Below are 25,047 nucleotides of genomic sequence, written 5' to 3'. Positions count from 1 at the left end.
TTGTTACAAATAAATCTGCAGTTGAAGGCATTGGCAGTTGTGATGTTTATCTTCGAAACAGACGGCCAGATATATTAGCTAATGGCATTTTCCGGCTTCGCTCGTGTTCGATTAGCCTTCGTATTAAATTGCGATAATATCCAATAGCTAAGGGAAAGGTTCACACAATATTTGCATTTACGTTTAAATTGATTCGTACTTTATAGATATTTAGTAATCACAGAGAGAAACTATTTTATAAAGTTATAGCACTTACGCAGACTTCAATCCCAGCAGAACAAAAAATAACATTAAGGATAGCTTGCATTGTCCTGTGATTCACTACGACCGTACTTCAGGAAATATCTTAAGCTTAATACTTTGTTTGTTATTTGTACACAGCGACTTGCACCGGCTTTGCGCGGGTAGCACTAATAATTATTATCTATAGACAGATGGTGGTCTGATCGTTACTAAACTTCACAGGATCACCCGCAGAGTTAATCTTAAAATTAAAAGAAAGTCGATTAAAATCGCTCCAACCGTTTAGGCATCCATAGGGACCATACATTTACTAATTTTTATATATGTATAACTAGTGAGCCCAGCAGACGTCCTGCTACAGACTCTGGTCTATGGTCTGCCACAGACCATATTTTATATAAACTACCTTTCATATTTTAGTATCCAGGTATAGGTCTAGGTCTTGACAATAGCGCCGCCTATCAGGACCAAAATTATCCTATGATACAATTCACAAAAAAAATGTTTGAAATCGCATAAGTCGTTACCGATACTAGTGTGTACGAAAAAAAAATTATAGAAAAAGAAAACAATTTGCCGACTATTCCCCTTGGTTTTTCAATATTATTGTTTGATACAATCCTTGTCTTGTCAATTAGGAACGAAATAAAAAAGGAATCAGTCAAGCCGATAGAGCCGTTCTCAAGCGATGCTCTTACATACACGTGGCAACTGATTTTCAATTATATAGATCTAGATACATTTACTAAACACAAGTATATCTGGTAGACTAAACATCCATATAAATGTCAAATAAAGACAACATAAGAACTTTTTTCCGAAAAAGTTTACTTCAGTATACTTTCGTGTTCTGTATGTTACAATTATAGTTGTAGTAGTGACAGGGTTGCGTGTCCTCAGTTATCTAGTTGGCCGCGGCGAGCTTTTGTATACGACCCTTTTACTTACATAGATAACGTTTACTTTGCTCAGTCATGACACGACCTGAGCTGATAAAGTTACGCTGGACTATTCTTTGAGTACACAAAAAAGTCCTGGAATTTTAGTTTTTGTGTCGGAAAATTATATAGGCTGGATGCAGACCGTTTCAAAATAAGTTAGAAGGCTTAGTTGAAGGCTTATGTTTATACATCTAGTGGTGTAGGAATAGAATAATATACCACACGTATGGAATCACAAAAGTGATAATAAAAATGCATGCGAAAACTAATTTATTTTAGATGATTGAGTTGAATTCTGTTATGAGCCGAATTATGTTCAGGAAATTTAGTAATAGAGCACATTATTAATCATTTTTACCTCTCTACAATTTGGTACCTTCTTGGAGAAACAATGTTTTGTAACACTTGAAGGCACGTTGTCAGAATATTATAAGTTATTTTACACTGCTTTTATAACCAGTTCTGTAAGCCAACATTCCTGAGATGTTGCTGATACCACAAAATATGACATTGTCAGTTATTAACCGTAACACGTCTATACAATTCGTGATTACGTAATATCATGCAGAAGTCAACGACTTAAATAACTTAAATCTTAATCCCTTTCATGTCTTTCAAAGATTCCCCAGTTAAGTTTCACTTTGAATAGTATTTGGTATCTAGCTAGCTAAACATCTAGTTCTTGAAATAATCTGAATGAATTGATTTCTTGTTAAGCAAAGTAAATTGCGATTCCGTACATGGTGGTGCTGAGAGCCTACATAAGTAGACATGTTCTCCTTCTTGTTTGGGACTTAATAGTTCCGCAGAATCATTATTCACGATTCACGAATGTTGCCAATGACATCAGTCAGGTTATATTTTAAAGTTCAAAAAAAGTTCGAAATCAATTATTTTAAAGTCTTTCATGAATGAGAAAGTTTCAACCTGAAGTTACCTGCCATAAAGCTGTAAAACGTAGGTCAGGTTATTATCAACTTATATTGTTTTGGCAACTTATATTGCAGTAGTTATTATTTATATAAGTTCTTATTGTTACATACATTTACTAGCTTTTAATCCTGCATCTCAGTACTTGAAAGTTGTAAGCCAGAGTAGTTAAGATCACACGTATTTAATGTGAAATTTGTTGATTGTCAAGTAACTGCAACAGGCCCCAAGAAGCTGACACAAAATTCCACTCCGATGCAGAATACTGAACGGTGTGAAATAAGATTGTGGATGGCTACCGTCTCGTAAAATATCGGCTCGGGGCTTAGTGTCCGCCGTGATTTTCTATTGCTTATAACGATAGTTGGCAATGTTGCACTAACGAGCTGTCGTAAATGTTGAATAGTGGATGATTTCATACCATGGGCTAGATAGCGTTTTATTGTAATTTTGTTGTTGGAAATTAATCGTTCGAACACTATTATCTAAGTTAGTTTTCGAGTGTACGTTATCCATGACAATGGCAATAAATTATTTAAATTATTTCTTTGATAAAAATAATTGACATCACATTAGTACGTAAATATATATAAATGTAATGATTTTTTTTAAATAAAATTAGGTAAATTATCTGTTTACTAAATCATTCGGATTTTTGTGCTCGTATCATGAACGCGATAAACTCGGACGGCTACGTGCGGTTTCCCTGAGGTGTATCCGATTAATGAGACGCGATAAAAATTAGACAGTCCCGTGAAAGCTTATCAATAAAGTAAGTCGAAATCACAGAAGTAAAGAAACACCAACCATATACTCCTCAGTGTAAGATTGCTTATTCTTAGCCAAAACCATGGTTTTCTATTCTAAAATGTTCAAGTAAGTGAGTTAGTTACAAAGGATGGTCTCTAATGTCCACAGGAGAAAGTATTGTAAGATAATTTATCTTAAAAATATACTTCTTTTTATAACAAAATTGATTACATTCAGATTACCTTCTATCTACTATTAGAGTGTGAATATATTTAAGGACTAGAAATTTGTGAATATAAATACTTACTTTTATGACATAACTTACCATTTATAATTGTATTGGATTAGATGTAAATACCAAGTTATTTTTTATTTCATATTGTACTATATTATTATTTATTATTGTACATAAAAAATACATATTGCAAATCATGTTACCATCAGTCTACTGAACTGTTTTATTTATTTTTAACTTTACATAGAATTCTAACTTACGAATGTAATTTTATTTTGGTCCACTAAACTGTTTATCAACAAAATCTGTGATGACGTCAGCGTTTAATTCTCGGATTTCTCTACATCATATTTATAATGTAACACGTGAGATGGGTGAACACGTCATCAAGTCCCAAACAAATGGGATTTTCGCCGGGGGTTTACACTTAAGCCCCGTTTTGTTATACGTCAAAATAAAGGGAGAAACAGCTAAGCTAAGCATAAAAAATTGCGACAATCTAATTAACCTGTGTACCTGTGTTGAAAACATTATGTTGCTCTTTCGTTCCTTTTGTAAACACAAATGTTTATAAATTCGGCTATTTTATAGGTGGAAAACATCCCGGAGAAATTTCTAGAATTCATGGAAGAGTATTTTTAGATTTCGCTGTATTATTTGCTCGTGTCTTGATTTAGGTAGATAATATATATTCCCGGAATTCTTTTCAACAAACCATTCATTGTTATAGTTATCGTTCAATAACTTTTAAACTTTCATAGATACTAAAAACTGTATAATGAAGGTTTTTTATGTTGTTTACAGAACCATTTATATCAAATCTTATATTTGCGGCATTATCATCAAATACACAAGACTTACAAATTTTGTGTATTCTAACATACGACATTAAAGAAAATATTTAAATACATACATAAACTTGATAATTATTTAAATTCGTGACAAGATAATAAATTTCCAGGCTTTTACGATCCTTCATTAAGAACAAAGAGAAATTCCGCTTTATTGCATACACATAACTTTATATCAGCTAAATTTAGAGAGAGCAGTTAAAATAACAATCTATAAATATCAATAATAATTATGAATTATATTGTGTCACACATAATAAGACGCCCGACGTAGGTATATTGTTCTTTCATTTAAGTATTTATATCGTAGTAGGTATAGAATATAGAAGGTAGAGCTAAAATTTTATATAAAAATATATAATGATGCCAGGTTTCAATATACATAACGTTTAGGTAGTTCTATATTTTTGAGACAAACCGTGAGTATTGTTGCAGTTTATTAGCAATATTTTGAATGGACCTCAATCAGTCTATTAGTAGGTTATGAATAATCTATCTCCGAGACATAGCAGATTCTAAAGGTTAACAAACTTTGGTCCACAGTTAGCTAAATTGGCACAGATATAGATAAGTCAATTAATTCTATTTCAATTTATTATTAGAGCAAAATATACGTATTAATGCTGAGTCTATGGCTGCACTAGTTTCTATTCTGCCGTCCGCTCGCTAAAATGCCGTTATATAATACAAAAAAAAGAAGGATAATAAAAAACGGCGCTGGAATTTAAAGTCATGCTCTTTGATATCGATCAGCGATATCCTTAATTCTAGATCTAGATATCAACAAAATAAGCCTGGCATCGTTTATAGTTATAAAGAAGTAGTATTTAAAAAAAATGGGTTTTGTAGATTTAAGCTAGCATTTTAGCGGGCAGACGGCAATATTAATCACAAGAAATTAATTTAAACTTATGCAGCTGTTTCAATAGCATTTCTAGGAAAGTGCTCATTTAGCAACCACATCATAATTTGCTAGAACTTTCCCTGTATTTAGTAATAATTCGCCTTATCACTGACAATTGGTTCGTAAAATAGTTTGAATTATTTAAAACATATTAAACTGATAGTTCCTGGGACATGATTTCGACAACTATAAATTTCTACGATACTGGTTATTAAACTACGAACAAAATTATTAAATAAAAAAATTGTTAAGTACTGTCCTTTTATAAAGTTGTTTTTAACTATTACTATGAATACCTGGTAATAACGATTCTATAGTTGAATCTCTGAAAATGTTAAAAATACTGAGTTCTTTTTTCTCATCCCGTCGACTTGAAAGTCTGTTTACGCAGATTCTTATTTTCTTGTTGTTGTTTTCGAGGAAGGCAATTGTGTGAAAGAATATTTATTTGCGTTCTACGATCAACATTCTTTGGCTTAAGGCCCTTTAATTAGATAGGAAATTTTCGTTGTTTTTCCTCTGCGTTGTTCCATTTTTGTAAAAATACTGATTTTCACCAATTAGTTTTTAAACTGCTTGGAATGCAAAATTAAGCCAAAGTATTTTTAATAACAATAAATAACCCTAAAAGGTGTTTACGAATGAATTTATGCCTTCTATAAAATAAGTTAACCTTCTCCATATAAAACACTATAATCAACATAACATTTTATTTGTTTTATTATGTGAAACAAATTACCTTGGAAAGCGCATCGAGAGCCCTAAATGAACGTGACAAATTGCTAAAACGCTTTATTTTACAAACATGGTTTACAGGTAACGGCTTATGACGGTCCTTGTTTTTGAGACTTAAACTCTTAGACATGACAGCTCATACATATAATTTAACTAGATTTTCTACTTTATAAGCTTGTATGTTTTGTAAGCGTCATGCTTATGATACGTCATGTTGCGCATATTGACAGTTGGATACCTAACTGTTATTATTATCGAAATAATAATTATTAGTATTACGAAGTTATAGTAAGGCTGCCTTAGGCGCGGGCCGCACAGAAAAGACGTAGGGCGCAGTCACGGCATGGACGTGGCGCCGCGCCATCGTAATTTTTTAAAACATGTAGAAATGTCGTGGCACGGACGTGCCGTTGGGCGCCGCGAGAGATGACGGTTTTCAGCTATCCGATTTTGACACGATAACATGTCTTCTTCCGACGAAGAAGATATATTAGCACTGGTGTATCTCGCTTACAAAATGTTATTGCAATACTCTGGTCTATTATAATTATAGAGAACTGGATGATTTTCACGATCGTCACGCATTTTCACTTAATATACAATGATCTTCCTTCTCTAAACATGTCGCAACTATTTAAGGACGCTGGTAGTTTTGTGTGACAGCGACGCGCGAGTGCCGGCACTTATTTAGTAATTTCTTATATTGTAATTTCTCATTAATATAACAAAAACTGTTACAAGAAATGGTGGATTTATAAAACAAAAACATTTCTGCAAAAAAGTATGAACATTTACAAAGAAATCGCTAAGCATTTGTGTTTTTACAGATGTTTACGTTTTCCCGGCATCTTGTTGTCTTCTTGTGTCGATGAATTATATTATAGTTTAATATAAGAGCGGTAGCGTTGTAAAATTTAATACAGATAAATAATTTGCAAGAGTAAAGTTCCTCGATTTGCGATACAAAGTCTTGAGCATCATTGCTACCACGTAAATATTTTTAATAGCATAATCATTCATGAAAGGATCCAGAGGAGGCCTTGGCCCAACATTGAGACATAATAGGCTGATACAATACAATACCATACTGTTATAAAAATAATCAGTATTTTACCTTCTTGACCCCTGCTTTATTTAACGTAAGGAAGGAAGCGATTAACGTTTGAATAGGATATTTTGCTATGATCGATTTTAACAATTATTTTATAAGCAATAGCAAATAATACGAAAAGAAGCCGTTTTGTACTTAGGATTAAATTGGCTTAAGAATTGGAGTAGCAATTAATATTTCAAGTATTATAATCAGTGCGTAATGGGGTAGCGTGCTAAATCTTTCAATCGTGCTCATCGCAATGCCTGATGACGTCACTAGATATCATTGACTCTATTTTTTTTTACTTGTATCCTTCTATCAGTTGTCAAAAGGTTGTCATGTTAAATTGTTACCGGATTTTTATCTTGCTTTTTGTATTGGGTTACAAATGACTTAATTGTTTGATAAACATGATAAAAAATTATTAATAAAATAGCCTATTAACAAAACACAATCCAAGACAATACGTCTTGGATTGTAATATTTATTGGCAAAGTAATATTTCTTAAGGCCTATTTTAGTACAATTAAAGCCACTATAATTATGTAATGATGTTAATATTCAATGTGGCTGCTATAATCTCATTACTTGTACCGTATTGTTCTGGCAAAAGTAATCAGTGTCTAGGCACCCGGTTGATTGGAGCCGTTCCCACCACCGCAGTCACGCCTCGCGCAAATATTAAAAACCATCCTGCGTTTGCATTATTGCCGCCGAAATTAAAAATCTGTCAAGTATTGTCTATTGGATATGGGGGACAAAGCTTTCGTATGGAAAAAATGTCTTCATAATTTGCATTTATAAAGTGATAATACGATGAAAAGTGGTGAAATATGTAACTTACTCATGTCCTAAAAAAAATATTTAGTATTCGATTTAAAGTTAAGTATTATATACCTACCTACATCTACTCATTATTTTATTTACAAAGATTTACAATAGAAGTAGTATAACGAACTGTCCTCTGTCACAATAAAAGACTATAGCCCGTTTTCCCTATTATTTTGAAATTTACTGAAAACTTACAACATAAAAACTTGTTAATAAAGCTCGCCATTGTCACAGGTTACTTCGGTAAGTACTTGAACAAGTACAATGGATCTTATATACCGCCTGGCTGGCGCGAGTGGGGCGGCCTCATCATGAACTCCAAGTATTACAACTACAGCATCAACATGAATGGAAAGAAGATTAAACACGGAGACGATTATCATAGAGTGAGTTTTATGAAGCGTTTTTTGTGTATCGATAAGATTGTTGATTTATAAACCTGATCCATTCGCATCACGCATAGACATTGCACGCATTTTTTCCAGATTAGAACTTGAAATTTTTTGCGATATTTTTGTAAGAATTTTCTTTAAAACTATAAGTAGGAGAAATCTTGTAGTTGATGGTAGATATTTTTAATTTTTTTCATTTTCATCTTCATCAACCATTAATCTTTTTACCTCACTTGTAATCTTCGCATTGTGCGTATATCATATCTGAATTCGTGATTCATGGCATTTTTTTTCTAGGATTACTACCCGGACCTCATCGCAAATGACTCGATTGCGTTCCTTCGCGCTTCTAAACGAAGGTTTTCGCGCAAGCCAGTTCTGTTGGTGATGTCGTTCCCGGCGCCACACGGGCCTGAAGACTCCGCGCCTCAATACTCTCACCTCTTTTTCAATGTTACCACGCATCAGTAAGTTTAACACAAACCTTCGTCTCGTTCCCTTTACAGTTGCATAACGACGCGTAAGCATATGGAGAAAAGATTTTACATAAAAATATAACTAAGTGTGTTAATATTTCAATTTTTGAACAATTATCGTCAATTCGTCTATTCAGCAAAACTGCATTTGTAAGTGAACTAAGAGAAGTGAAATTGATGATGTGAATATTACTATGACATATAGGTAGAAGTTTCTATATAAAATTAGATGAGAACTGGTTAAAGTATAGATATACTGTTTACGAAAAGACGTAGTGTCCTGGTTGTGAGAAAATATTTATTAAAAGCTTTCAATTAGTAATTTTTTTGCACTTGATATCTACATTTAAAACATTCAAATCATAATAACTCGGTGCGCTCTCTAAATATTTCAACAAAAACACTAATTGCTGTGGCATTTTCGCCAGCGCGGCGGCCATCTTGCTCCTCTTTAAATATTTAAGGAGTTGACCGGGTTTTGGGGTTCTCTGGGGTGGGATCACAAACACCGTCTGTTTTTAGGTTTAATACCTACTTCATTTAAATTAAAATCACAGGTATGTTCGCAATTTATACACAGAATTATAAAAAAATAAATCCTAAGGAATAATTTGTACTTGACTATTTATGTCACATACATAATGCACATACGCCAAAAACAGCGATCTTTTAAGAAGAATAATATAATTTTATAAATATTGCGACATAGGGTTACGTTAACACCACGAGATTAAGAGCACACACTGTAAGTGGAATTTAGTTGTCCCCGTGCGGAGGTTTTCCGAGTTTCCCTTTTCTATACAAGACAACGATGCATAATAAAAAGATAATAACTTAGAAAGAAAAATTCTATCACATTTTGCATTTAGCAGCCTTTTGTTGTCTAATTCATAATTTAAATTATAAAAAGCCTTGTCTATAATGCTTATTAACATTACTGCTATATCATTATATTTGCTTTGTTAATGAATTAGTGTCTATGAGTATATATGATGTACGGGGTCCGTAGACCGCCAGTCGCCGAGTTTGTTTTTTTCACGAGAACTCTCCTAAATTTTCACGTGCTCTTATGGTCGGCGTTGCGCCCTGAATAATTTTACCTCCGCTCTGGTCCGCGTGCAAGGCCGATTTATGTTTTATAAGAATGTTTAGACTCGTTGAATGTTGCTGAAATTTTAGCGGTTCTTGACTTTTAGGTCTCGGTATTCATGCGATACATTTTTTTAATATCTGTTGGAGCAAATCTAGACTTTGTTGTGTTTAATATAATTCAGAGATGAGGCACCATGCAATTATATATCAATATTATTATGCCGTCTATTAAATGGAATAGAAAAGCCGATAAGCAAATAATATATATCCTTTTGACCCTTTTTTAAATGAAACCTGTATTAGATACATTCCGTTTCATTCAATATAACTATGGCATTCCCCAGTTTTATATATTTAATTACTTATATGTTTTACATTAACATAATACATTCATTGCGTAGTCAGTCCTCAAGTTTCGCCCTTTTCAATGTAGATACACCGGTAACAAATGTTAAACCACGATCGCTTTCAATTCTGTAGACATGATGCCGTTTATTCAGCGGATGTTGTAGGCGCAGATTAATGTAGCTCGGGTAATCTTTCAGTGTTACTGTCAGGTACCATGCCGGGACATTTGAGGACATCGTCCTATATTGCGGCGGAATAAATGGCGCAGCTATTTTATTATACACTTAAATTCGAAGGAGGCTATTAACTGGAACGCTTTGAACAAAATTTATACGTCAAACGAAGTAAAAAGTTGGACGTTTTTTCGTAAACCGTGCGAAGTTTGGACTGGAGTTTGAAAACGTGATGCCCAAAAAGTTCCTACTTACGAAGTTTGGAACATTTATTATAATACAGTCTGTAAGCGTTTTAAGTGGCTACTTAGATTTTTTGCAAGAATGTTAAACTGCACTTATTTCAATAAGTAAAGCTACCATATTTGCCTAAAATTTTATTCCCTAAGAATGTGACGTATTGTAACTAACTTAAAATTATTAAATTATGCAAAAACACAAAATACAACTTTGTATGACGGAACAAATTATTACTCCATAATTTCATATATGTACCTAATTTCACCCATTTGTAGTTATTCTCCTGTTGTTATGGTTACACAGTATCGTTAAAATGCACCCTAGATCATCTTTAAACAAATAGTTCTGACTTTATTCTAGAATTAAGCTAATTATTATCAATTACTGATAAATATTAATCTAGATTAACAACAAAACAGGTGTATAGGCTGTTTCTCACGAAGTCTTTAGTCTTTAATTTGCACAGTTTTATTCAGAGCGTAGTTTGCAAAGCTTCGGGTTTTGTATGAAATAAAAAAGCCATACCCATTTGTAAGGCTTAGCTCAAAATATACATTAATCATGTCGAACAAAGTATTTATTACTCGCTTTATTGACACGAGAGAAATGAGATTATATCACAATAGCTTAGTTTTTACCACAGCCCATGTATTTTTTCTTCATAATATAACCAATATATATAACATTAGTGTAAATTTCACAAAACAATGAATTATTAGTTCTCATTGATTTTGTTTAATTTCAACTAATTACAATATTTGTAAAGAGAAACTAAATACTCACATTTACAATACGAACAACGACATGTAAGTAAGCATTTTATATCCATGACATAAACAATAGATGACTTGTTTCGTTTCGTTCTCGGAATTTGTTCAATGGGGATTGTAAACATTAATATAATTAATTTATTATGCGATTATAAAAAGAAAACAATAGCGTAAGTTGTAGAAATGCATTATCTTTTAATGAATGGGTTCTTTAAATACCAGATTGGTTAACCATTTTTTAAGAATCTAATGCAAAATTTTACGATTATTTATTTTTATTTTCATACCTTTATATTATGAAGTGGGCTCATAAAAAATTTTTAGCAAAAAAAAAAAATAACTGCCTTCGAAAATCACTAAAAACAATAAAGTAATTTAACATTACCTACATATTGGTTACCAACTTCCTATTCTGTGACTGTTTAAAATTGTTAGCTAAACTAAAGAAATACATGAACAATATACGAAAAAAATGTTTGATTTTAATTAGAAATGACTCCAAAATAGATAATCGGTATATAAGTCATGTTAAATATTTTATTTAGATGTATTCGTTACCTTAGAACTCAGTCACTTATTAATCGCCAATTATTGTAAAAAAGGATTTTTTATATAAAACCATGATTCTGAATTGTATCCCTGAAAAACCCAATTTGAATGCCTTAATTCTAGTTGTTCCTATTTTAAAGCTCAGCTACTACTCCATGTAGATATATTTTTTTCAATATTAAATGAAAATTACGGGATCATTCTAAGCAACTAACATATTAAATATATGAGATCTTCAGTTAAAAGTAGGTTATATAAACTGAAATTCCAACGTTTATTATTGCACCGGAATTCTTAGAGATCCATCTTGAAGAGCCAATTCCGAATTAATGACAGAATGACTATTCATGAGACTTTTAAATGTTGTCATAAATAAATAATAGCTTGACTTTGACAAGCAAATATCAATGTTGTCGTCAGGTATAGAATGGATATCTATAATACTTGCTGTAAGACGTTTCGTTTCATGTTTGTTTTGTTCGACTCCTGTGGATGGTTCCATAAATAATGCGCTGGCGCAGGGCGGGTTAATTGTCGGCGAATAAAAGGCTCACCGATGCAAATAAACGATGCAATCTTTATCTCCATCATTACTGACAGTGAAATGTACAATGTCGTATGTTTATTTGTAATTCAACGGTATTTATGTAATATACTCACATATATAGGTACGTTTTTTGTCAACTGATATATTGCTACTTGAATGGAAAAATCAGTTAGCGTCACTTTAGAATTTTGTTTGAATAGCTTACCAATATGGAAAAAATAAATGCTTGCTGTGGTATGTAAAATTATAGATGCTTTAATATTATAGATTGCTATGTTGATATGAAAATGTTTGGATGTTTTAGTCGATCACGCATATTCATTTGGACATGATTGCGTGTAATTTCGGACTTAAATTAACTATGTTCTGAATTAACATATGATCTTTTATTTGGTAAAAAATTCTAGGGTCCAGAGTAATTTTAATAACCCACCAAAAGACTCACGATGAAGAATCCGTGAGCAAAGATGGCGCCACAAACCATGCAAACATCGACTCTGTATAATTACGCGAATTAAAATTGTAAACAACATTACTGAAGCGAGTTAGTGTGACTAAGTAGTAAATTAGTGTCCAATAGTTGCTATCTATCGTTTGTGAGACAATCAGAACCATCCTTACTTAAAAAAGTGAAACTTAAAGTGCAGTGAAGTGTTATCGCTAATTCTAAACAAAAGATAAAAACCTTTAATAATATAGATTGCAAAACAGACAACATTAGTATATAGTAAATTATAAACAATAAAATAGACAAAAGCAACAAATTGTGATAAAAATAACTAAAATAGTAACCGTTACACAAATTCAACGGACTTTGGACTGTGACAAAAACAATTAATTGACTATTAAATAGGGAAATTGTCTATCTGTACCGTCATTTGGCATATAGACGCAACAACCGTGTTAGCGCAAAGGTGCAAGCTGATCACATTGTTAATTAGTGTAGCCTAAGTGCGAGTTCGAATCCAAGCGGCACTGAGAAGATAATTTTTTTTAAGAAATAATTTAAAATTTACTTCTGTTGTTATTAAATTCATTTGACTATCTAAAAATGAATCGCTTCGAGAATATTACTCTACGGAGACCAAGAACATTTTCATTGACAGACGATAATGATTCAACTAATTCCACACTAGATGGCACTACTAGTAGTTTACCTAACATATCCGATGATGACAACGACGAAACACGCGATTTAAAGCAGCAAATAGAAAAATTACAATCAGAGCTAAGCGCAGCACACGAAGAAATAAACAGTCTATCAATAGAAAACACAGAACTTAGAAGAACGATTAAAGATATTACTATTAATCATGACATGGTTATTAAAGCAACAAAAAAACTGACAAATGACATACATTCACCTAAAAAGAGCCTAAAACCAATACAGTTGCGCGACTCACCGAAGTCAGTGCAAAAACAACCAGCACTAGACAAAGCTCAAATCAATACTAATACTAATAGTATAAAATATAAATCCAAAAAAAAGGACTTCGTGGATGCAATTGTACATGATGAAACATCTCAGAGTTTAAATGAAAACAATAACACTAACCTAGCAAACGATAAACAAAAATATAAGATATGCATTTTGAGTACTAATAAACGAAATAAGATTTTAAAGATTGCCGAAAATACATTTCCAAATTATCAAATCTGCCACTACTTGACACCTGACTGCGGTATACGACGACTTATTAATGATGTTGACTTAAAACTAAAACAATACACTATGAATGACTATTGTATAATATTTATCGGGGAAGAAGACTTTAGACAAACAAGTAACTATTATGACCTGACAATTAATATTCGTGAAACCCTATCACAAATACGAAACACAAATATAATACTATGCGTACCTACGTATAAATATGGATCTATGGTGTTCAATTGTAGAGTGGAGATGTTTAATAACTTGTTATATCTGGATAACTGTACTCATGAATATGCCACATTATTTGACACCAACTTAAATTTAACATGTGACTATATAATGTTCTTAAAGAGTAATGGTGCCCTTAGCAATTATGGCATGACAAACATTTTTGAAAATCTAAGCCCGATTATAAATAAAAACAAATAATGATTGCAGGGAATTTATAAACAGCGGTAGTGATACGAATCAACAAGAACCAGAATCCACGTGCAAGACCAAATTAGACACAAATACCTTGCTTTTTCTCGAATAAGTATCTTACTGTACTTCACCAAAATATAGCCGGATTAATAAAAAAATCTGATGCACTAACGGTGTGTTTAGAAGAGCTATACGAAAAAGAAATAAATGTAGACATTTTATGCATTACCGAGCATTTCATTAGAGAAGGCTATGAAAATCAATTACATGTGCCTAATTATTCATTAGCGGCAAGTTATAGTAGAAAGGACAAGAAAAGAGGCGGAGCTTGTATTCTTGTAAAAAACGGACTTCAATGGAAAGAAATGACAAATATTGCGAAAATGTCAAAGTCAGGCGTTATTGAATGCTGTGCTATTGAACTTATCCACTACAGAATAATTATCGTTTGTATATATAGAATACCTAATATTAATAATTTAAACATTTGCTTTCATACACTTGAAACTCTTCTTCGAGAAATATTTAAAAGCCAATGTAAAAAAGTTGTTATAGCTGGAGACTTTAATATTGATATGCTCAAATCAAATAACAACTCAATTGCATTAGAATGTCTGTTTTTAAATTTCAACATGAAACTAGCTTTAAAACAACCAACACGCATGGCCAGTCTGACATGTATTGACAATTTTGCGCATAATTTTGGTAAAAAATGTAGGACTGAGGTATTGGAGTTTGCATTGTCAGATCATACAACACAACTTCTTCAATATCCAGTACAAAACTTATGTTCTATTAACCACTGGTATGTAACTAGGCGAGATTACAATAAAGAAAATATAACTAAGTTTAAAGATTACATAAAAAACCTATCATTTATGGAAATTTATGATACAGCCGACCCTAATATAGCATACAATTGTTTTATTAATATCTTTTGTTTATTTTACGACCTATGTTTTCCTACTACTAGAATAAAGAAAGACTTAACTTTAAAACCTAAATGGGTATCCAGAGGTGTTAAATTATGTAGCAAAAAAAAGAGAACTCTATTATGGCAACTAAGAATGAAACCTAACCATTTTAATAAAACAAATTTTGCCAAATATTCTAAACAATATAAAAAAATTATAAACATGACCAAAAAAGCTCAAAATAATTATAAAATAAGGCAATGTAACAATAAATCAAAATCTATTTGGCAAATAATAAATCAAACGAAAATTAATATTCCTAAACATATTAATAAAATCATGGTAGGAAATGAATATATAACAAATCTAGTTAAAATAGCCAATGCATTTAATAATTATTTTGTAGATAAAATCCAGCCAAAACTTTGCGTCAAGAATAGGGCCAAAAGTTATAAAATAAACACTAAACTAAATTCAATTTTCATGGCGCCTAGTACTCCTTATGATATATTTAAAATAATAATGACATTAAAAAATACTAACAGCGTAGGCTATGACGGTATCTCAACAAAGATTATAAAAGCGACGGCTAATGAGATATGTGGCCACATAAGTCATATCATTAATCTTAGTATTTGTGCCGGAATATATCCTGATGCTTTAAAAACATCTATAATAAAACCACTATTTAAGAAAGAAAATAGAGAGTTATTAGAATATTACAGACCTATATCACTTATTCCTGTAATATCTAAAATTTTTGAAAAATACATCTATAAAGAATTATATAAATATATAGAACATAATAATATACTGTGTGACGAACAAAAGGATTTAGACAACATAGAACAATAAATATGGCAATATATGACTTCTTACACAATATTATAATTAATATGGATAAAAGAACACCTGTTTGTGCTATATTTTGCGATATGACTCAGGCTTTTGATTATGTCCACTACGATACTCTTTTAGACAAATTAGAAGCTTACGGTATCAGGGGTAATGTACATAGCCTCATTAAATAATATTTGTATAATAGAAAACAAATAACTGAAATCAACAGAATCAACGTTGAGAGTAAAACCGAACAAACATTCAGGTCATTGGAACGTAAAGTTATGTACGGAGTACCACAGGGAAGCGTTCTGGGCCCATTATTATTTATATTATATATTAATGATCTACCTAAATCCATAGATTATCCCTTGACTCTTTTTGCCGACGATAGCACTATGACAATACCATGTAAACATGTAGACACATATTTAAATGAAATTAACAATTCATTAATATCAGTTATTAAGTGGTTGATAGACAATAACTTGAAAATTAATTTAAGTAAAACAAAAATCATACATTTTAATCAACGCATGCCAGATAATAATAACTTACACATCCGTTACAATAATGACAATATTGAAGGAGTCGATAGCACAAAATTTCTAGGACTGGAAATTGATAAAAAACTATGCTGGAAGGCACATATAGAGAATCTCTGTAAAAATAAGTAAGTCTGCATATGCTCTATATATTTTGTCGTCAACAGTTAATACAGATGCAATTCTCACCGCTTACTATGGGATAGTCGAATCTCATTTACGATACGGCGTTATATTTTGGGGTTACTCTACCAATAAAGAAATAGCCTTTAAAGCCCAAAAACAATGCATAAGATCTATGTTCCGATTAAAAGTTAATGACAGTTGCAAGCCATATTTTAAACAATACAAAATATTGACATTGCCTTGTATTTATATATTAGAAATAGCTGTATTTGTGAAATCTAACCCCGGCCGTTTCAAACGACTAGCTGATACTGTTCCTAGGCATAGACGTGACAATAGCAGACTACGCTTACATAGTGCTAAGACCGCCTTGACGAGTAATAGTGTCGTCTGTATGGCACCAGTCATATATAATAAGCTGCCTAAGGCATTAAAAGACTTGAACATATCAATATTCAAGAAACAGTTAAGAAATTTTTTAGTAGATAAGGTGTATTATAATTTAACAGAGTTCTTACTGGAGCATAAATAATATTATATAATTACCTAAAATGACATAATATAATAATTTTCTTTTAAAATCTTAATTTAAATATTGACCCATTAGCACACTGTTACTTGACATTTTTTACTATTTTTTGTTTTTAATTTTTCTATTCTTTTTTTATGTAATAATTGTGACATAGTATTTAAATTCAACAATTTAATTTTGCATACCAACTACTGGTTAAATATGGTTGCTCTAAATAATTTAATGTATGATCATCTGTTTCACCCATGTTTGCAAATAAATATATCTTTATCTTTATCTTTAAATACTATTTAGATTTTTTCTTATTAATTAAAACTAAAAAAATCTTCTTACTACTTAAATTAACCAAATGAAAACTGTCCTATTAATTATTTTCTTCTGTCTAAACTAAATAAAACCACTTAATTTAGACATTTATCTTAGCTAAATACAGTTCTACGTTTGCGGTAAATTTAATTTCCACTTGTCATGAACTTTTAGTGAAATTTATGGTAAACTTTGTGCGAACTATTCGCCACAATAATGGAAACTAAACTGAGAGAGAGTTCATATAATAAGCTTCATCTATTTTTGGTTCAATAAAGTAGTATACCTTAACAAGTTTTAAAATAATAGGAAAAAAATCATAATAAATAAATATAGACACATTAATAGTAATATTTGCTGTAAAACATTTATGAATTATTCATAGCAATTCTAGATAGATTCCTATAACCACGATATTAGTTGTGTATATATATTAGCATATTATAATACCGGGGATAAAGTGGTATTAAGTAATCTAAAATATATTAAGTTTCTCTACCTGAATTTTTTCTCTCGATTTTATTAAGTACTTATGTAATTAGGAAAATTACTTGTTATTTAATATTTTATATGCATTTACTGCATCATATGCAGGTAATAGAAAATAAGTATATAAATAAATATGTTCCACAAATTAACCAGTAGGTATGTTCCAATTCAGCGTGTTTGTAGAATCATTGCGTTTTAATTTCTTTTTGGTGAAACGAAATGAGTCTTATCACTTCTGTCTGCTCGTAAAATTGGATTAAACATCGCAAAACGCGACGGCTGTTTACTGTCGTGTGTAATTTTACCGAATAAATAGTGACTTGCGATTAAATAGTACATAGGAAAAGTATTGCTAATCTATAATAATCCTGAATAAAAAAGCTATCCGACAACACCCGTATAGTTATTTTGTTTATTTACCCCGATCGGCCGTTTTAGCTATATCCTGAAATAGGGCTATGTTTTGAAATTGTAAATGGCGTACCATACCGTCTAATAAAATTATGTAATGTAATAAACAATTAAATCGCTTACCCGCCAACCCTATCGGCGGTTTGAAATCTCGCAGTTATTGGGCGAGTTATAAGACCATGACATGAAGAGAATGACATGTGTTTTTAAATGCGCGTATAGACTTAACCGTCGCGTTGACAGAATTATATTAAACGTCTTCTAAGAAATGTCTACAATAATGTAAATAGATATTATGATGAATGAAATTAATGTTTATATCAACAAGTCATGATATTGGATTTTATAAAGGGTTTCTAAATTATGTATATAGTTGATTTGTTTATGGTATTCCCACACTGACCCAACGATGTTTTAATGCGTTGATAAGTGTAAAACACCTTCTTACCTCTAAACGTCTTCTTACCTTTAATTTTTTGGCGTAACTGAAATGTATATTCTATACCTTCTTAATATCTTATAACAAAAATAAACGGTGGCATACAAAACGTCAAATAAATAACACACAATTAATGTAGGTTCCGCAATCCAATACTTAAGAATATACAGCTCAAAAATAGTTCATACCACACGCATTCAGCTCTACTATTCATGATTAAATTCCTATAAATAATCTTATAACACGGTGTCTATGTAGCACGAACAACTGATATCATAATTACTTCCTAATACGTGTTCCATATTGCGACACGATCGAAACCTATAATTTATTGAGATAGCGCTGCAACGGCGAGAAATGAGTGATCCTAATCGAAGCACCTGTCCACCTCCACTTTTAATGGATATGAAGATAATAAACATCCTCGCGTATGTTTTATTATTCATCACTGCGTGGACGTATGCAGGGAAATGTGAGCTTGTCTTTAGCCTTAAGCATATGGGATAATGCGGTCCAGGGCCGGACCGCCCGGCAAGTAGAAAGTAAATAAGTATACCTAGTGTTTTGTGCTATATATAAATTTCTTCGTAATGTTAACGGTTATCGGACACCAGTTTCCCGTCTTGAGCCTGATAACAATAATTCGTCATATTTAGTTACTACAGTCTCTGTTAGTAGGTACCTACCTATTATGGAAACGCTGGATGTATTTTGTACTTACACCTTTGTAATGAAACAATTGGTTTGTTCCGTTAAAGTGGTATAGGTGTCATGACAACAAAACACCTACCTATTTTTAAATTTGTCTTTAAGACTTGCTAAAAATAAGATTTCATACTGGGTACTAATGAAAATTAATGAGAATGAGCTAATAATTTTTGTACACTCCAATTTGCATATTTATACGAGTGTAATAATAACTGGTTCGATTGGACATGCACTCAATATGTATGTAACTATTACGTTAAATGTAATTTACCACGTTGGACACTTTATTCCAGCACTACAAGATTCCTGTGATAGTAAATAATTTAATGGGTTAATAATTTTATAGAACTAAATGGTGACTATACTTACATCAAGACGCATTGGGGTTTTCTAAGATTTCAGATCGTTCTAACAACATGTTTCAGTCATCGTTGGTATAGCAACTTATACCTTTTATATAATACAATACCATTTCATAACGATAGAGCAGTCACCATTCATCAAGGTAATCCGTCCTTACCGTAGGCATCTTATAATAATATCAGCCCTGTATTATATACTTGCCCACTGCTGAGCACGGGCCTCCTCTACTACTGAGAGGGATTAGGCCTTAGTCCACCACGCTGGCCCAGTGCGGATTGGTAGACTTCACACACCTTCGAAATTCCCATAGAGAACTTCTCAGATGTGCAGGTTTCCTCACGATGTTTTCCTTCACCGTTAAAGCGAACGATAAATTCACACATGATTTTAGAAAAGTCAGAGGTGTGTGCCCTTGGGATTTGAACCTGCGGACATTCGTCTCAGCAGTCCGTTCCACACCCAAATAGGCTATCGACTAGGCTATCGTAGGCATCTTGTCCCCCGAAAAAAATCCTGACTCCACCCGCGCGTCATTGTGTGGTTTTATTTCGCGGCGGGTTTTGCCTGCGACAAGCCGGCGCCCGTAACCGGGGCGATCGACTCCGGTTCCCGGATTGATCGCGACTTTAATATTCAAGCGATCGGCTTATTGTGTGGTCGCCGACGCGAAACCTGTCCCGAGGCTTTGCCGACAGACACAAATTAAAAAATATATTTATTGCATTAATTTCCTTACATTGGGAAATTATTTTTTCTTTTGTCACAAGGAGTCGTATATTAGCACGTTTATTTGTGAATTGAAGTTTAATCGTAATTTATTTTGCCTTAATGATTAAGACTGGCGCGTTTGTAACCTTTTATTATTACTAATGAGTATTTATAGCAAATTATTTCATTTAAATTATAGCGAATTCAGGGTTTTTGTATTTCATATTAAGAACAAGCGCCGTTATATCTGCCATTTTAACAAAGTTATCAACGGTAATGATAAGTAGTCTTGTTCCAGAAAAAAAACGTAAATATACGGCGTCATAGCTTGCCGAAGGGTAAGTCTTGGCAATTTACCGGCCTCATTACATGTCTCATAGATTCTATTACCGATAACAAAGCATTAGCTCGCTTGTCATGTGTCAATTTCCTATCAGCTTTTATAGGGAAAGTACTGAGTAGCGTCATATTAATAATAGCCTTTAGGGAAATGGTGATTTTGTTCCCTAAAACTACATTTTATAGACAAAATTAAATGTCATAATGAAAAAAGCGCATCAAATGTTCTTAAAGAACTTTATATCCCAATTAATTGTTTCTTTGTTTTATAAAAATTTTACTCATATTTTCATCCCGTAGGTGTCTATATAGAAAATATCAGATAAATTCGAAGTAGTACGTCACACATAAAAAGTCAGCGTTTTGATTATAAATGAAGTCATTTAGAGATTATTTTAGATCTACGTGTTTCCCGGAACTTCCCGTATAAAATTATTAGTAAGGCCTAACATATTTTAAATGGTCGGTAAATTTTCTCACGCCTGTTTCGCAGATCTAACAGGGTGAATGCGGGTGGTCCCTGATGGTCAGCTCTATGCTATAAATTCAAAACGTGAATATCTCTGTCAATATTCGTGCAAAAAAATAACATTTTACTTTCTTTATGAATCCAATATTTCTAACTCGCTTGAACAGATTTAAAGCTGTGTAGATAAAGTTATGTTTTTCGTATGCGGCTAGGTCATTTTCCAAAATAGCCGGCGTTGGCATATGCTTTTATTCTGTTTTAAATATTTTTTGGTTGATTTTCTACAATTTTCTGACATAAGCTGTAATATGCGAATTACGTATTTGTTAGTAAAGGACAAAAGTGTATCTCCGTAGATAATCATATAGTTTTTGTATGTATATTACGGATATAGGTGTAGATATAGAATAACCAAATATTGATGGACTTTGAACCAATCCCAATAGTAATCAAGTATTAATAGACGGTAAACGTTGTCTATAATTGTTACATACATAACAATAAATAACTCTATTCTGTCTTGATGAAATAAATTTAATATTGATTTTTTTTTTAAATTCGGCATTACGGGTCTCCCTTCCTTTGTTTAGGAAAAAACGACAGGAACACCTTCCAAATTATGTGAACTAATTAAGATGGTTCGTCTACTTACTACGCACCTTACATAGATATGTAGATGTAGTAGGTAAGTATGTGCAAAATCTTGGAAGTGATATTGGATACTTACTAATATTATTTTATTTTCTAACAGCACTCCTACATATGATATGGCGCCAAACCCAGACAAGCAGTGGATCCTACGTGTTACGGATAAGATGAAGCCAATACATCGCCAATTCACGGACCTTTTGATGACAAAACGCCTTCAAACGTTGCAGAGCGTTGACATGGTAATCAATATTTATAATTTTCTTCTAAAAAACTTCGCAAAATGACCATTGAATTTGAAATATATACACGAGGGTAACACTTTCATCAAAGGGCATTAAATTAAGTAGATATAGAAACACTTTCATGATTTATTTCATTCGCTTTAAATATAGGCATATCTATGAAATAATTCAGTAATAATAATAATAACACAGCCGATTATGAAAATTGAATAATTCAGTAGATATTCATATTTATAATGGTTTTTATATTCTTAGCATCCAATGTAAATTTTCGTTCTACAAAGAGTAGGTACTAGAATATATGAATTTCTAATATTGTTTTACTTTTAGGCTGTGGAACGCGTATATCAAGAGTTAAAAGCTCTCGGAGAATTGGATAATACGTATTTAGTTTACACGTCCGATCATGGATACCACTTGGGACAGTTTGGGCTGGTGAAAGGCAAGAGTTTTCCTTTCGAGTTCGATATTAGAGTGCCTTTCTTGGTGCGTGGACCTGGCGTGGAGCCCGGGACGGTGTAAGTAATATAATATATAATATTAATTTAGTAGATAATTATTTACGTAAAGGATTTGTAAGATTTAAAAATTAACTAATCTATAACGATACATATTTGAATCCTATTTTTCAATAAAAGAGGAGTTAAAAACTTGATGTATATTTATGGTTGGTGATATTTTGTTTTAATGTATTATCGTTATTATGTTTCAACTTGCTAACGAAAAGTTTCGTTTGTTTGGGAAGTTTTGGAAAAATAATACTTACTATATATTCGTAGCGCTATACCAGTATAACTGTGCTCTATTTTTCAGTGTAGATGATATAGTTCTTAACATCGATCTGGCCCCAACATTCTTGGACATGGGCGGGGTGGAGCCGCCGGCTCACATGGACGGGAGATCGTTGCTGCCTCTCCTGCAACCACGGCGGCGACGCCAGGCCGCGGCACACTGGCCAGACACTTTCTTAGTTGAAAGGTTTAATTATGTTACAACTAGTATACACTTTATCAGCTCTATCATATATGTATATGAAAGTAATAGAAGAGATTCTTTTTATGCATTGGTGTAGCAGGTGGTATCAGGTTATATGAAATGATCGACAAAAAATTTACACTTTGCTTTCTCCTGGGTTAAAATTAATATTGTCTCTATGACTGGAAAGCTAGCCAACCTCATGTCTTTGTGTAGCTATAAGGATGGGCTAAAATGTATTATGTCCAGCTTCAGATAGTAATTCTATTCACTAGTTAATAAATGCATAAAGTTAAATAAAAGATCCATTACATATATAACTGCTGCAGCCATTAACTGCGTAGAATACAAGCTTATTACATAATAAATATAATCTTACTAAGAAAATACATTCTAGCTCGGGGCGTCGTGACATACCAAGTCTAAACCATCGTTCAAGGGAGAACAAGTACAGTCGAGAAATGAATGAGTACAGACCGACCACAATCCTACCGTTGTCTTCATCAGAGAGTGCGGACTTTGAAGAGGACACTGATGATGATGACTTCTTGACGTTAGATGACGACGATGATGAAGAGGTAATTAAAATGATAAAAGTGTATCGAACAGCCCTATACTTATTAGCCTTTAAGTACCTACTTATTCAATTATACACGTAAGATTATACTACTATGTAGTTAACGCATGTTTTGCTAACGTAACTAACAAAATACATACCTATATGTGTAGGTATATATTTTGTACGCTAATCTACAGTTAGAATTTACACGGCCAGATCAAAATACACACCATTTACGTAAAGTTGTATATGAGCGTGTACGCTTGTCATTTTAATGGGGTCTTAGTCTGCTATTTTAAATTCCCAGGCAGAAAATACTTTAGAACTTAATAATATTGTAACGGAAACTAAGTTTAGCCTTTTTTAGCAATGGGTATTAAAAAAATAATGTTGTTTATATATTTAGGATAACAACCTTCCCAATCTCGTGTGAATAATAATTGATTATTATTTAAGGAAAGTGCAGAGTCAGATAACGTAGATACTAAGAAGTCTTCAGAACCGTTACTAACAAATGAAAGCCACAATCCGATATTAGAAGCCAGCTTGGAGAAAGCACTTGATGCCGAGGAAATAATTAATAACCAGCCCAATTATTTAACACCTTCTGGCGCTAAGGTCTTTGATCGTAAGTAAAAGTTGAAACATTAATGTTTAAACGCAAACAGCATGTACAGGAACTATTAAACATTTAAAGATGGTTAATTACAGAAACAGCTGATGCTAGTTTACTTGATGGAAAAACAGCTCGCCTTGCTATTGATTGTTCGAAAGCTGAATTACGAGCACCTTGCTCGGCTGGCAGAAAATGGAAATGTGTTCTAATTAACGGTAGATGGAGGAAGCACAAGTGTAAATATGAGGTTAGATATTGATTATATACTTAGTGGTCATGCAGTAGTCATATTGGTACCACATATTATACATAAATTTTATTCTTTGCACTCCTGTATAAGATTCACTAAATTTTTTGCGAGTCTCCCACTCCTCCGTACGCCCAATATGCTTAAAAAGAGGTAATTTTTTTTCATCCTTTTCGTTTTTTAACCAACATTTAAGTATTTCCCCTAATATATAAGTATGATCAGATATCAATTTTGAGAACGCGTAAAATTCACATACATACTTACATCTTCGTTGAATCAGGCCAGGGACCTGTGACCATTTTATTAACATTGCAGTAATAGGTTTTATGAAAAATATAAATATTAATAACACAGAAAGTTGTTTAGAAAATTGTTCTACTTAATT

At 32.4% G+C, this 25,047-nt stretch overlaps 1 protein-coding gene across 1 annotated transcript in view; it reads left to right on the top strand.

Moving 5' to 3' along the window:
* LOC115445084 (extracellular sulfatase SULF-1 homolog) overlaps positions 1-25,047 on the top strand; it is a 111,793-nt gene that overhangs the window by 83,026 nt on the left and 3,720 nt on the right. The window contains exons 4-11 of the mRNA XM_037444476.1: positions 7,748-7,899; positions 8,203-8,372; positions 22,121-22,259; positions 22,593-22,780; positions 23,076-23,240; positions 23,635-23,815; positions 24,253-24,424; positions 24,508-24,659. Of these exons, the coding sequence (XP_037300373.1) occupies positions 7,748-7,899; positions 8,203-8,372; positions 22,121-22,259; positions 22,593-22,780; positions 23,076-23,240; positions 23,635-23,815; positions 24,253-24,424; positions 24,508-24,659 (1,319 nt within the window). The remainder of the gene's footprint in view (positions 1-7,747; positions 7,900-8,202; positions 8,373-22,120; positions 22,260-22,592; positions 22,781-23,075; positions 23,241-23,634; positions 23,816-24,252; positions 24,425-24,507; positions 24,660-25,047) is intronic.

The sequence above is a fragment of the Manduca sexta genome, chromosome 28 (genome assembly GCF_014839805.1).
Source record: "Manduca sexta isolate Smith_Timp_Sample1 chromosome 28, JHU_Msex_v1.0, whole genome shotgun sequence".
NCBI classification, from domain to species: Eukaryota; Metazoa; Arthropoda; class Insecta; order Lepidoptera; family Sphingidae; genus Manduca; species Manduca sexta.
Note: the sequence above shows the minus strand (reverse complement) of the source record. Positions and strands in the feature narration are given on the sequence as shown.